Here is a 14,184-nt window from a genome sequence, read left to right as displayed (position 1 = left end):
TGCAGCTCTGAGAGTGGAAACTGTTGCATCAATCCTGGAGGAAAGTGTATTCCTCGGTAAGTGGATGTTTTTTCTGGTTCAGGTAGACAACAAAGTGCCGGTGGGTAAGAAACTTCGAGATCTAAGGAGGGGGGGGGAGGATGAAATTTATGGCTTTCGGTGGTGATCTGCGGCATGTGGCCCTCACCCCGCTTCCTCCATAGGCATCTGTGTTCAAGCTGCCTCTGTGAGGAGGAGACCAGCTTCCGCCATCCACAAGGGCCCCCCGGGGCTGTCTATGTGGCCCCTCTGAAAGGAGACGAGAAGGGCCCTGGGTCTCCTCAGCTGAGAATAGGCTTTTACAGCTCCTTGTTCATCATCTTCTAATGTGTCTGGAAATCGGTAGGAACGGCCCCTTGTGGTGTAGGGGTTTTGACTTTTACTGCCTTATGGAGAACAAACCTAGCAGAGAAAGGTATTGTCTGAGGACTCTTAGGACAAGTCCAAGAGATTCCCATTATACAACAGATCATACTCTGGTCCCCTGTGTCTGGTCAGTGTAAAGGTGGCGATGGTGTGTGCAGATAGGATGGCAGTAGATGACACGATGATTTGGTTGTATGGTTTACCTCCTTAGTCTACTGCTTTTATAGCTAATTTCACCAAATTTTTACCTTTTAAAACCAGCTTATTAGAGAGGAGAGCTGTTGTTGCTTTGCATTGCTCCTTAGATCACAATATTAGCAGAACTTTTAAAATACATGTACATAGGACTATAAAAACAAATAGCTATTTTTAAAAAATGCCTACTAGTCCAGAATTTTTACTCAGAGAGCTTTTCATCTGTCTTATTTGCTACTTCTCACTTTACTTCCATCTGTGAACTTCTTTGACAATCAACTTTTAATTCTTTCTGTGGATGGGCATCGGAGGTATAAACAAAAATATTTACTCTATAAATGTTGTTTTGCCCAAACATTTTATTCTATTTCTGAGCCAGTTTTTTTGTGGGCTTTTTTTCCCCCCCAGTATATTTAACAATGTATAGAGTGGATGGGCTTGGGTATAACTTTCTCTGTGAGAGAGGAGTGAAATAATTAAAAATCATCAACAGGAGAAAGGACAGGAGCTATGGAAGCATTGCAAATTTAGCAGTCTCCTCTAAATAACTGATAGTTGGCAGAAGATACGTAGCAGTTAACTCTGTAATCTGCAATTAGAGAGATAAACCAAGTCACCATATGTCAGGCTGCCTGCCCATATTGGAATATTGGGTGTCTCATTTCAGCAATAATATATTACAGCTCACGTTGTCCTTGGATATCAGGCAGTTTGTAAGGAGTCCACATTAGGATTCAAACATTTTCTGGTCTTTTTTCTTTGATGTAATTAGTATAGCCTCTCTTTAAAAAGAAACATTCTTACAAAAAAATTACAAGAAGAGAGGTTTAAAAAAAAAGGTTTAGAAATGAAATACTTCCTACAGTCTGGCACATTTTTTTTTTCTTGTGGTTTCATTTTTCACATTTAAACTTTAATTCAATTGAAATTCCTTTTAGTTAAAAGATGTTCTAGCTATATTTATTGATCATTTCCACATTGATTTTTTTTTGTTTTTTTTAAATGCCATTTTAAAGAGATATACCTTTTTTTTAACAGAAGTGTAGTTGATTTACAGTGTTGTGTTAGTTTCAGGTGTACAGCACAGTGATTCAGTTATACATATACATCTATTTTTATTCAGATTATTTCCTTTATAGGTTATTACAAAATGTTGAGTGCAATTCCCCATGCTATTACAGTGGGTCCTTGTTGGTCATCTGTTTTATGTATAGTAACGCGGCACATCTTTTTGATCTTGACCTTGAGTGCTTACAATCTGGGGAGGTGATACCGAAGGTATTTCAGGTTTAAAGGCAGTGTGGGATCCACGTCAGGCACATTCAGAAGGACATCGTATTGTTTTCCTAAATAGCATCTGCATTGAAGCTGCCGTTTCTCGGGGTACAGGAGAGGGCAGGATGAGGGTCCCCGCTGCCCTCGCAGGCTGGCCTTGTGCCGCTCTCTGCCCGGCATCCAGCTCCTCTGCCTTTTCCCATGGGGCCGGCTCGGTGGCCTGTGTGGACATGCAGCCCAAGCACATTCCAGCCCAGCCTCAGCACCCCAGGACCCCCCCACATCACCATTCTCACTGGCAGCTCTTCTGACTCACCTGGTGACACGGCTTCGGGTATGTATGGGAGAGGCTTTGAGAGACCCCCAGGAGCCCCTGGGCCATAGTGACAAATTCCAAGTTGTGTTTGTCCCAGGTAGGAGTTTCCTGGGCTAAAGTTGGGCTTAATCCTAAGAAGAAATTATGCAGCCAAAAATAAGCATGAAATATTTGTGGGTTTAAAAAAATTTTTTTTTATCGAAGCATAGTGGATTTACAATGCTGTATTAATACCTGCTGTGTAGTAAAGTGCCTCAGTTATTCACATATATACATTATTTTTTATATTCTTTTCCACTATGGTTTATCATAGGATATTGACTATAGTTCTCTGTGCTCTGCAGTAGGACCTTGTTGCTTATCCATTCTATATGTAATAGTTTGCGTCTGCTAACCCCAAACTCCCAATCCATCCCTCCCCACACCCCCCTCCTCCGTGGCCACCACAAGTCTGTTCTCTATGTCTGTGAGTCTGTTTCTCTTTCGTAGATAGGTTCATTTGTGCCCTATTTTAGATTCTACATGTAAGTGATATCATATGGTGTTTGTCTTTCTCTTTCTGACTTATTTCACTTAGTATGATGATCCCTAGTTGCAGCTACGAAGCATGAAATATTTGTATCATGAAAACCATATAATTTATCTCTATATTGAGATTAATCTTTATAAGAGAAGAGGGCACAAATGGCCTTATAATAAAAACTTATTTTGTCTTTATTATAAGGTATAAATATAGTTACCCTGAACAAACATCACATATCGAGGATGTGTGAGAAATAGACTTTTTTCCTCCTTATTTAAAACTAAAATTATTTGAGGAGTGAAAAGAGCATTTCCTGCTATTTTAGTTCAGGTGCCTACAAATTCAGAGCGAGAACTTGAGTGCAGGTGGTTTATTTGGGGAGTGATCCAGGAAGCATAGATGAGAGAGAGGGGAAGGGTGACAGGGAATAACGAAACACTAATGAGGTGTCAAATAGAGTGGGTTACTGCCGTGGGCAACGCACTGGGGCCCAATTCCAGTGGGGACCCTCTGAGAAACCATGGGAAACACACCTGTGAATCATCCCTTGGGAGGATGGAGGAGGGGTATTTATTGGTTGAGGGTAGCCCCCCAGGGGTGTTTCCACCATCCATCCCACCTCCCAACACGCATACACACACTTCAGAGTCACACCTGCCCACCTTGGACCAAACTCCCAAGATGCCAGCTGGAAAAAGCAGGAAAGACAGCTACTCATGCAGAGTGAAGGAAGTCAGAAAGAGAAAAACAAGTATCGTATATTAACGCATATATGTGGAATCTAGAAAAATGGTGCAGATGAACCAATTTGCAGGGCAGGAATAGAGAGGTGAACGTAGAGAACGGGCAGGTGGACACAGTGGGGGAAGCAGAGGGTGGGATGAATTGGGAGATTGGGATTGAAATATATACACCACCATGTGTAAAACAGATAGCTAGTGGGAACCGGTGGTATATAGTGCAGGGAGCGCAGCTCAGTGCTCTGCGATGACCTAGAGGGGTGGGATGGCAGGGGGTGGGAGGGAGGTCCAAGAGGGAGCGGGTATATGTATACATAGAGCTGATTCACTTTGTCGTACAGCAGAAGCTAACACAACATTGTAAAGCAATTATACTCCAATAAGAAAAAAGATAGAAAAAAAAAGAAAGAAAGCTACTGAGGTGATTCAGTTATACATAGACATATACACCCCTGGGGGGGCTACCCTCAACCAATAAATACTCCTCCTCCATCCTGAAACTAACACAACATTGTTAATCAACTATACTCCAATATAAAATATAAAGGTAAAAAAAGAAGAAAGCTACTGATGTTGAAGATAGTAGCTAAGCGTAGACAGGAAGGTATCTATTTAATCGCTACAGTGAACTCAAACACATCAACACTGTTGACTCCATTCCTTTTTGATGTATGCTAACTCTTTTGATGGGAATTAGAGGCAATACATGGAAATGAAATTTACCCTCTGTATATGGTTTTATCCAATCATTTTGTTCTACTGATTAGTGTGAGGAATAAAAAAAAATGGAAAATATTGTCGGGTTACCCCCTCAAAGAGTTGCATAGTTTAAGTTCCAGTACTACTGAATGAGTGCCCTAGTTTTTCTGTTGGCCTATCAATATTGGTTATAATTACACATTTTGAAATTTGTTAACATGATAGGTATAAAATAGTGTCTTATTTATAATTGTTTTAAAAATTATGATTGAGCTTGTTTATTTTCTGTTTGTGTCTATTGATAATTTTCAGTTTGGCTACCTTTTTGTTAATTCACCATAACTCTTTGTATATTTGTCTGTTGTATCTTACAAATACCTTTCTCATTTTATCGTTTGTTATTTCTTCTATATTGAGAATTTTAAGAAATCATCTTTTCCTTTATGGCTACTGAATTTGCTTGGAGAGGCATTCCTAACTCCAATATTAAAACAAAAACAAAAGCAAAAAAAACCCAAAACAAAAACAATGAAAAAAAAAAGCCAAACTATTGTTTCTACTTCTTTTGTATTTCATTTTTACATATCTTTTATATTCCATCTTTACAAATGGAATTTATTTTGGGTGTGAAATAGCACTTCAACCTTTTTTTTTTCCCTAATGAATTGCGTACTTTTGGGGGACTGGGCTGGTCCTAAGCTTTTCATTTTGAAAATACGCATGTAAAGTCACCAAGTGGAACTCCTTCAAGTGTGTTGACCTTGAGTGGATGTTTTCTGTGGAAGTGGCTGTGAGGGGCAGTCGTGATTTCATGGGCTTTCTACTTCAGGCCCAAAGGGAGTCTGATCATCAGATAGCTGGCACTTTTGTTTTCATTCCTCCTCATTCCAAACCGATGGCTTGTTTTGAAGAGGCTGACACAGTCACCCACGTGGACAAGTCCGGAAGAGAAATCTGTCCTTTGAGTGGCGGGCCCCCGCCCACCCCGTAAGGGACGTCAGGTTCCTATAAGAGAGTCAAGTTCTGGTTCTTGGTAACTGAGCTTCCACTTTGAAGACAGGGAGCTTCTCCTCCCTTTCTTCTCGTTTCCTACCTCCCACCCTCCACCTTATAACAAGGACAGGGTCACTGGGGCTGCCCCAACTAGAGTGTCTCTACGGGGGGGACTAAAAAAAAATTGTCCCAACTCCCCTCTGTGCTGTTATCCATGGTCCAGGAATATGTGATGTCCCTCCTGCCCGCGCACAGATGAACCTTGGCCAATCTCTCCAGGAAATTCTCACTAGGGGACAAAAGAGATGCTGGTGGGAGAGTCGGGAGAGAGCCCAGAAAGAGAGATACAGAAGCAGACAGACAGTGGACACTTCCTGGGCCTGGGCAGAGCCACTGAGGGCTCTGTGCTTCAGCTTATTGTCCCCCAGATGGGTGTGATCATGACAGCACCCACCTCGTAGTGTTGCATAAGGACGAAGGAGCCAACTGCGTGGACCAGTTCCCGGCAACTGCAAGCATCATACAAGCATCATCGTTCCTCAAAAGGAGACCGTGGCTTTGTCCTTCTTTTCACTCACATGTACCAAGAAAGCGAACTTCTTTTTTTTTTTTTTTTTTTTGGTTTTTAGGAAAGGGTATGTATTCCTCTGTTTCTTTCCCCTACACCCTCATATACAGAAGAGGGAGGTTGTGCCCAAGTGTGGAGATATCCAGACCCCATGGTTGTCCCCTCTGCACTGGGGAACATGAGAGATGAGGTGTACATCCCCTGTCCCTCAAGGTCCTCTTTCCTTCCATCCATTCCTGGTGGCCTAAAACAGCAGGAAGGACAAACAAGGAGGACAACAGTGTGCCCTGACAACTTTGCCCATCTGGAAAGGCCAGTACCCACTCGACTGTTGGTGTAACTGGCTCCTGCCAGGACTTTGGTTCCAATGCAAGGGGTGTGTGGTGCCTGAAGGCCTTCAATCTGTACAGTTACTTTTATTTCTCAAAGCCCCTCCGTTTGTATTTTTAGATGTACTGTCATAGCTGCTCTGTGCTACAGAAGAAGTAGTTCAGAAACTGTTATCTCCTTTTGGCAGAAAAAGGAGCTGAGTCACTGGTCAGAAGCATCTCTCAAGTCCTCCTACATTCTCTCACCTCCCAGGATCCTTTCCCACCATAGCCTTGACATGACAACAAACCATGACTTTTACTTGCCCCTTAACTCTCTGGGTGATCTCAGCTAAATTCATCACCTTTTTATCACTGCCTTCTGAATACTTACAGTGAGAACAATGGTACTTGCCAATAATCCCTACTTCGGTGAAATTTGGGGGAGGATGAATGAGATCATGTCAGTGCAAATGATTTTTACTGAAGAAAGGCATTATGTATTCAAAATATTATTTAGACTATGAATGATTTACCTCTCATTTTCAATAGCATTTACAATTCCAATAGGATTATATGATTTTACGACAGATTTATAAAATTTTCAATGAAGGGTGTAATTCAATTCATGACGTACCAGTACTGGCGAACGATCACAGTTGAAGATGAAACCTTTTGAGTCCACGGTTCTAGAAGACACCTCTTAGTCAAAAGGAGATTCTTAATGATTGCATTTATTCGGGAGGGTAATTGATTTGTACCTATTGTCTCCTATAGTCACCCGAGGGAGTAACACAATCATCTCTCTCTAAGTTCTATCCATGTAGACTTGGGCTCTTCTTTATCTTTTTGTTTGTTCTCTCCTTTCTATCAGGACGGCCCGAGGTACGATTTAAGGGAAACTAAATCCTCGAATCTCTCTGCTCTCTTTCTCCACCGTTTATCAGTGGTCCAGTCATATTTCGTTTACTGGACGAGGATTGAATCATCTGTCGTGTCTCAACAGACACACAGTAGAGCTAGTTCCGACAGCCACGTGGAGCCTGGCTCACCTATGCCAGCCCCTGGGCAGAGGCCGGAGGGCATGGAAGGAACTGCCCCAGGCGTAGCTTGCCGCTGCATTCACCAGGCTGGTTGGCAGCATTATTTTCACAGTTACTAATTTTCACTTAAGAATGACTCTAGCCAGTTTCCTGTTCCTGGGACCCAACCAATAGACACCTGCCATGGGAGTGTCAAGAGTTCCTGGGGATGGGATCCCACAGCCATGGGTGTGGGTCGGGGAGACTCTTGCAAGTTCAGGGTTCGCTGCAGCAAACACACTCTGTCCGGCTCAACCTCACAGGTGAAGTTGGGCCACGAAGCATTGGAACTGAGCTGCAAAACCAAAAAATTAGCCAACCACCTTCCCCCACTCCCACACTTAACAAATCACCACGATATTTCAGCTGTTTTCCCCAGACCCCTGAGGCTGCACAGGCAACACCAGAAAGAAATAACCCTTTTTTCTTTTTTTATGTAAGTTCATCCAGTTTTGATTGTTACTTTCCGAGGTAGGTAGATGGCTCTTTGCAGCCTGGGTTGTAGAACAGAATGAGGAACGAGAGGCTGTTTTGATGGCAATGGGTGTTTTCCCTGGCTCACCAAGTGGCTTTAGATTCCATTGGCCCATGAACTTCTGAGAAAACAAACAAACAAAAACAGATAATGAAAAAAACCCTAACCAGCTAGAGAATGTCTGATCCACCTGAAAATTCCTGGTGAAATGGAACTCATTTTCGTTATTTATATCTAGTTAAGTGCTCTGAACAGATGCCTTCGTAAAGGCATCCAATCACCTGCACAGAAGATCCAACGTTTGATCCATTCAATTCCACTTTCCTTTCCGGGCTAACATGGTGAGGCCGGGATCCGATATGAATCCCTGACTTTGCTAGTCTAGCAGACCCAGGCTCAGAGCCAACCCTGGGCCACCCTCCATCCCTGCCTGTGACCAAAACCTTTGTTTTCTCCACATTGCCCAGCACTGCTCCTCCAACCATTTCACCAAGATACTCCTAAAAGCAGAGAAAAGGGCTCAGGGTCTGAGAGGGTGGCCTTAAGAAGACCCTGCAAATCCAACATGGGTTTGAAGTCTCCTGTTTCATGTTATAAATCATGTGAATGTTGCATTCGGATCCCAGGCATGTTTGTTTTAAGATGAATATGAATATTAGTGAGGCTTCAGGAAGATGGGTCCCGTTGATACTGTAAAGTCTCTCAGATGGTTGACCCTGCTGGCACCTTGTCCCCTGGGGGGTGGCGGACTCCAATCCGAGCAGCTACAGGGTGGACCCCTCATCATGCTACTCACATTCCTCCCCTTGGCCCCTGCCTCTTTTCTTACCCATTCCTCTACACAAACCCCAGTGCTTCCCAAGGGTAAAACGAATGTGTGTGTGTGTGTGTGTGTGTGTGTACACGCGCACACATTGGGGGAGGTGTCATCTAACAAAGTTAAATGGATTTTTTAAGTGTAAGAAGACTTCAGTTGGCAAATGTGAGTGACAAATTGTCCCATTGGGAGGATAGTATATTGTAACTCTCAAACTTATTTTCCAGCAGAGCCTTGGAACACTTTGGGGTCCTACCCAACCGCACTAGGCATGACCTACTTTTATATCTCCATGTTTTGCCTTCTGACATTTCCTTAAATGGAACTGTTCCTCATGATGAACTATTTACCTTTCCAGGAGCGATTCAAATATCTCCTTTGTGAGCCTTTTCCCCTTACTTCTTGGTAGGCAAATGTAATTGCTTTCTTTCTTTTTTTTTTTTTTTTTTTTTGCGGTACGCAGACCTCTCACTGCTGTGGCCTTTCCCATTGTGGAGCACAGGCTCCGGACGCGCAGGCTCAGCGGCCATGGCTCACGGGCCCAGCCGCTCCGCGGCACGTGGGATCCTTCCGGACCGGGGCACGAACCCGTGTCCCCTGCATCGGCAGGCGGACTCTCAACCACTGCGCCACCAGGGAAGCCCTGTAATTGCTTTCTTCAGCTCTGGTATTGAAGCTCTCCTCACACTGCGATTTATAAGGTTAGGCATCTAGGAGTCTGTCTCCTAGACTTTGAATTCAGAAACAACAGTTAGCAATCGGCATCACTTCTACATCCCCAGCACCTGGAATGATGCCCAGCACGCAGTGGGTCTGCAGAAAGTGTCTGAAGCATTTAGAGTTCAGGCAGGAGTTAAAACTGTCAGAAGTTTTGCTAAATTCTGCATGTCTGTGTAAGCCTTCTTTATTTTTCACGTCAATCTTGGTATTTTTGAGTAATGAAGACATTAGAACAAAGTGTCACAAAAAATAAAAGAGAGAGAGAGAGAGAGAGAAAGAATTCAATCCAACCCAGTTGCAGCCCTGGCCAGAGAAACTTCTGTCAGCACCTTTTTGTGAACAACATCGTGGTCGCCCTACTCATCATCGTGGTAAACACGTAGCGCTCGTCGCATCTGTACCAGGCACTGTGCTGCATGCGTTTACATCAATGATTTCACTTTACCCCTGCTACAGTCCTAGGCTGTAGGTACCGTTACTGGTCTCATTTTGCAAAAGAAGAAACTGACCTTCTGGAGGACTTACCTCAAATCAGGAATTAGCAGAGTGAAGATTCCAAAACCTGTGCTTGTGTGTTTGCTGCCCTCTGTGAAGCTATTTCTAATGCTCTGGGCCATCATGTCAGCTCATCACAGATGGGAAAGGAGACAGTGGAGGGCAGTGATCCCACCTCTGCCCATAGCAGAGGCTCGAGCCCTTACCATCCCTGGGGAAACATTTTGCATTCATATACTATGGCAAGAATGATCTAGGGCTTTAAAAAATCTGTGATTTGTGGGATTCCATTTTATTTTCTAGCTAGAAGCAGGCTTTGGCAGAAGTGAGAAAACACAGAGTGGTCACAGCGGTTTCTATATTCTCTGATTGGTGTCTGTTAAGAAGGCACAAGCCCAGAAGCCTAGGAGCTTACACTTTAAAAAGACATGAGAATTCAGGTGCTTTGCTGCTTGGTCAGGAGTTTCTATTACTGAGCAAATCATCTTTATGGTGATGCTTTTGAGTGGTTCACACTTAATAGTCTGTCCTCAGGCACGTTAAAGTCTCTGGCATTCAGCCCATTGTCCTGGCTGTGTGTGCTAATCGATAAAAGGAACGATTTCTCCTTCTCTCCCTGTAGTGTCTCTGGGCCTCCGCTTGGCCCCCAGGGTCCCCGTCATTCTTCCTCAGCAGCGCACGGATATCTCTGCTGTGGCCGTCCCTGGAGCTGCAGGAGAGGACAGCTTAGATCCTGTTCCTGCCAATGTTCGGGTGACAGAATTTCCTGGGGCTGCAGAGACTCCGTTCCCAGCATCTTCACACATAGCTGCCGTAGTCAGCGATGGCCACCAGCCCAGTGGGGACAGCAACCAAACCCTGGAAGCATCCCCAGACGTTCGTGGGCTGGAGAGGTTCATGGCCATCAGGGGATTCTCCTCAGAGAGCTTTGCTTCCAGCCCTAGCACCCACCACAGGTAATGGGCCAGGGGTGGGCCATTCGGGACAGGTGGTGGGATGAGGCCAAACACAAGGGTGCTAAGGAAATGCAACCTTCTTGGAGTCAGACAGAAAAAGATCTCAACCATATTTATTCTTAAGTACGTGAGAAACACTGATTGCAGAAAAGCCACTGGTCAGAAGAGCTGGATATATAAATTACCTGGGGAAACTGTACTGTCTTGGACAGGGTGAGGTCTCTGAGATGCTGCTATAAATAAAATAAAATATAAATATAGGTTTTAGATACATACATTTATAATATGTAAATATATATAAATATAAATTATATAAATCAATTCAAGCATTCACTGAGTCTTTGCTGCCATCTTCACATATCACCCGCCCCCATGCCCTCTCCAACTCCAAACTCCAGTGTTTCCAACAAATGTAATTTTATCAGTATACACAGCAGTGACAGGAAATGTTGCTTTTATTTATTTATTATTATTATTTTTTTTGCTGCGTTGGGTCTTCGTTGCTACGTGCAGGCTTTCTCCAGTTGTGGTGAGTGGGGCTCTTTGTTACGGTGCACAGGCTTCTCATTGCAGTGGCTTCTCTTGTTGTGGAGCATGGGCTCTATAGGCACGCGAGCTTCAGTAGTTGTGGCTCGGGGGCTCTAGAGCGCAGGCTCAGTAGTTGTGACGCACGGGCTTAGTTGCTCCGCGGCATGTGGGATCTTCTCAAACAAGGGATCGAACCCATGTTCCCTGCATTGGCAGGCGGATCCTTAACCACTGCACCACCAGGGAAGCCCCAGGAAACGTTGCTTTTTGATTATCATACTAAGTGAAATAAAGTCAGAGAAAGACAAATACCATATGATATCACTTATATGTGGAATCTAAAGAAAATAATGCAAATGAACTTATTTACAAAACAGCAACAATCTCACAGACTTAGAGAACGAACTTATGGTCACCAGCGGGGAAGGGCAGATTGAGAATTTGGGATTGACATGTACACGCTGCTCTATTTAAAATAGATAGCCAGAAAGGTTTTAGCGCAGGGAACTCTGCTCAGTACTCTGTAATAACCTAAATGGGAAAAGAATTTGAAAAAGAATAGATACATGTATATGTAAACTGAATCACTGCTGTACACCTGGAATTAACACAGCATTGTTAATCAACTCTACTCCGAAATAAAATAAAAATAAATTAAATAAATTAATTTCTGAAGGAAAAATCAAACAAACAAACAAAAAAACCTGGCAGCAAAGTAGGTAGGTAGGAATAAAGATAAAATAAAATTGGTCATGAATTAATAATTTTTGAAGCTGGGTGGTAAATATTTGGGGGTTCATTATATTATTCTACTTGTTTACTTTGAAAATTTTTATAATGAAAGGTAAGAAAAACCCCCCGATACTTAGGGACTCCTTCTAAGCCTTTTTTCCCTTCCCTTTAGGACTCAGAATGATCCAAGCTTTGATTCATTGGAAACTTGCCTACCCTCGGATAGGGATGAACAGGTAACAGCCAAGTTGTGCATGGGCAGTGAGTTTGGTATTTTTGACGCCAGAGTGGGAAGTTCCAGGCTGGGAAATCAGAGCTATTAGACTAGTAGCCAAAATCAGAGAGAAGGAGGCAAGGGTATGATATATACACAGCATCTTTTTCCGATCAATATCAGCCTTTTCATTATACACAGCATCTCTGAAGTTATCGGCAATTGTAGAAATTGATGGTTTTAGTGAGTTGTTTTCCCACTTAGCTTCGGTTAATAAGCCCTCTCTCCTCCTCCCCCCACCCTGTCCTTCATAACATTGGCCTCAAAATACCATGTATGGTCCCAGAGGTGAGATCAATGGACAATATAAAATATACATGCCCAATGAATACTATTCCTTTGAACTCTTAAAAGGAACACAAAATAAAACATGGTATACTATCCTTACTCAAATTGATTGGAACCTACAGCAAGATTCAATGGTCCCTCTTGCATAAAAAGACACACTCAAAGCTTTCAGCCATTGGAGATGACTGTCACCCACATTGGTCTAGAAGCCTCTTAAACGACCCTAAGTTTATTCTTGACTTACAAGAATGATCTCTCAGTGGAGTTTCCATTAGCTTCCCCATCACCATCAATAACAAGTGCATGTTTATCTGCATGGACGTTTTCCTCTGAGCTCTTTTTTTTTAAAATTTATTTATTTAAATTTATTTATTTAGTTTTGGCTGTGTTGGGTCTTCGGTGCTGCACGCGGGCTTTCTCTAGTCGCGGTGAGCAGGGGCTACCCTTCCTTGCGGTGCGCGGGCTTCTCATTGCGGTGGCTTCTCTTGTTGCGGAGCACGGGCTCTAGGCACACGGGCTTCAGTAGTTGTGGCTCACAGGCTCTAGAGCGCAGGCTCAGTAGTTGTGGTGCACGGGGTAAGCTGCTCTGCAGCATGTGGTATCTTCCCGGACCAGGGCTCGAACCCGTGTCCCCTGCGTTGGCAGTCGGATTCTTAACCACTGCGCCACCAGGGAAGTCCCCTCTGAGCTCTTTTAAGAGCAGGCATGAGGCTGGGTTTTCATCTGCGATCTGGGATTCTCTAAGGAACTCAGGTTAGTTGCCAAGTTCAGTGGCTGCTTGGCGGGGAGACCAGCCCCTTTGGTCTCTCTGTTTTCCTTTGCTTTTCTAGGACAAGATGAAGGCCTCAAATAGGACGGTGATGAGGCCTCCTCTGTACACTGTCCGTCTTTCCTATACTCGCCTTTGGTCCTCTGGGGCACTCACTGGACATGGGGCCAGGGCGGCCAATCCAACCCCTGTCCTCCACACCTCTGCCACCTCCAGGCCACCCACTGCCAGTGGTCAGTCAGAGTCATCAAGACCCTCTGCCAGCTTCCTGCCTCAGTCAAAGCACAAGGAGCCCAAAGTGAGGGAGGGCAATGGAGAGAGTGGCGTGGGACACCCCAGGAAGACCAACCCAAGGCCTGAGCTTGGGCAAGACGAAGCCAGGGCCCCTTTGGGGATCCAGCTCGGAACTCTGCAGCTGGGAATCCTGCTTTGCCTCTCAGCTGCTTTGGGCATGGCCGTGGCTGCTGGCCTTCGCTACCTGCATACCCAGTCTTGCCACAAGCGGACAGAAGTATTCTTTAGTGAGCCTGCTGGGCACGCACCTGCCAGGAGTGACGGAGGCGAGATCGTGCATGTCAGGAGGATTGGGGAGAACAGTTTTGTTTTGGTTGAAGCAGGATACAACTGGATCACTCCCTCTGTGGGTAGCAAGAAAACAGTCCTCTGAGAAGGCTTCTCAGTGCCCCCCCTTAGACCCTGCAGAGCGTCTCAGCCAGAACAGAGCTACTGAGACTAGCTAATGAGGACAGGGTTTCACTGTGCCTCCCATCAGGGAACAGTGAATGGAGGGAGCAGCAAAAGGACAGTTTTATCAACAGAGGGAATTACTTTCTGGCTTTGTTGTCTTAACATCTGTAATTTAGCAGTTTTTTTTTCCTTTCTTATTTTTTTTTAGCAGCTTTTTTTTCTTTTTGCAATTAGACGTTCTGTTTGAAGAGTTAAACTCAACACAATGAATATTGTATAATCTGCTCATTAACTAGACTCCTGTGGCCACTGAGCTTCCTCCGTTGCCTTAAGGAACCC

At 44.2% G+C, this 14,184-nt stretch overlaps 1 protein-coding gene across 1 annotated transcript; it reads left to right on the top strand.

Annotated features, from left to right (window-relative positions):
• The first annotated feature begins 2,000 nt into the window (after positions 1-2,000).
• REELD1 (reeler domain containing 1) lies at positions 2,001-13,825 on the top strand. Its single transcript, XM_030878157.2, is given in 8 exon segments — positions 2,001-2,150; positions 2,152-2,209; positions 4,939-5,094; positions 5,097-5,168; positions 6,970-7,123; positions 10,253-10,567; positions 12,000-12,063; positions 13,220-13,825. Coding segments are annotated over 8 exon segments (1,575 nt in total).
• Positions 13,826-14,184: the final 359 nt, after the last annotated feature.

Source organism: Globicephala melas, chromosome 5, assembly GCF_963455315.2.
Source record: "Globicephala melas chromosome 5, mGloMel1.2, whole genome shotgun sequence".
Lineage (NCBI taxonomy): Eukaryota > Metazoa > Chordata > Mammalia > Artiodactyla > Delphinidae > Globicephala > Globicephala melas.
Note: the sequence above shows the minus strand (reverse complement) of the source record. Positions and strands in the feature narration are given on the sequence as shown.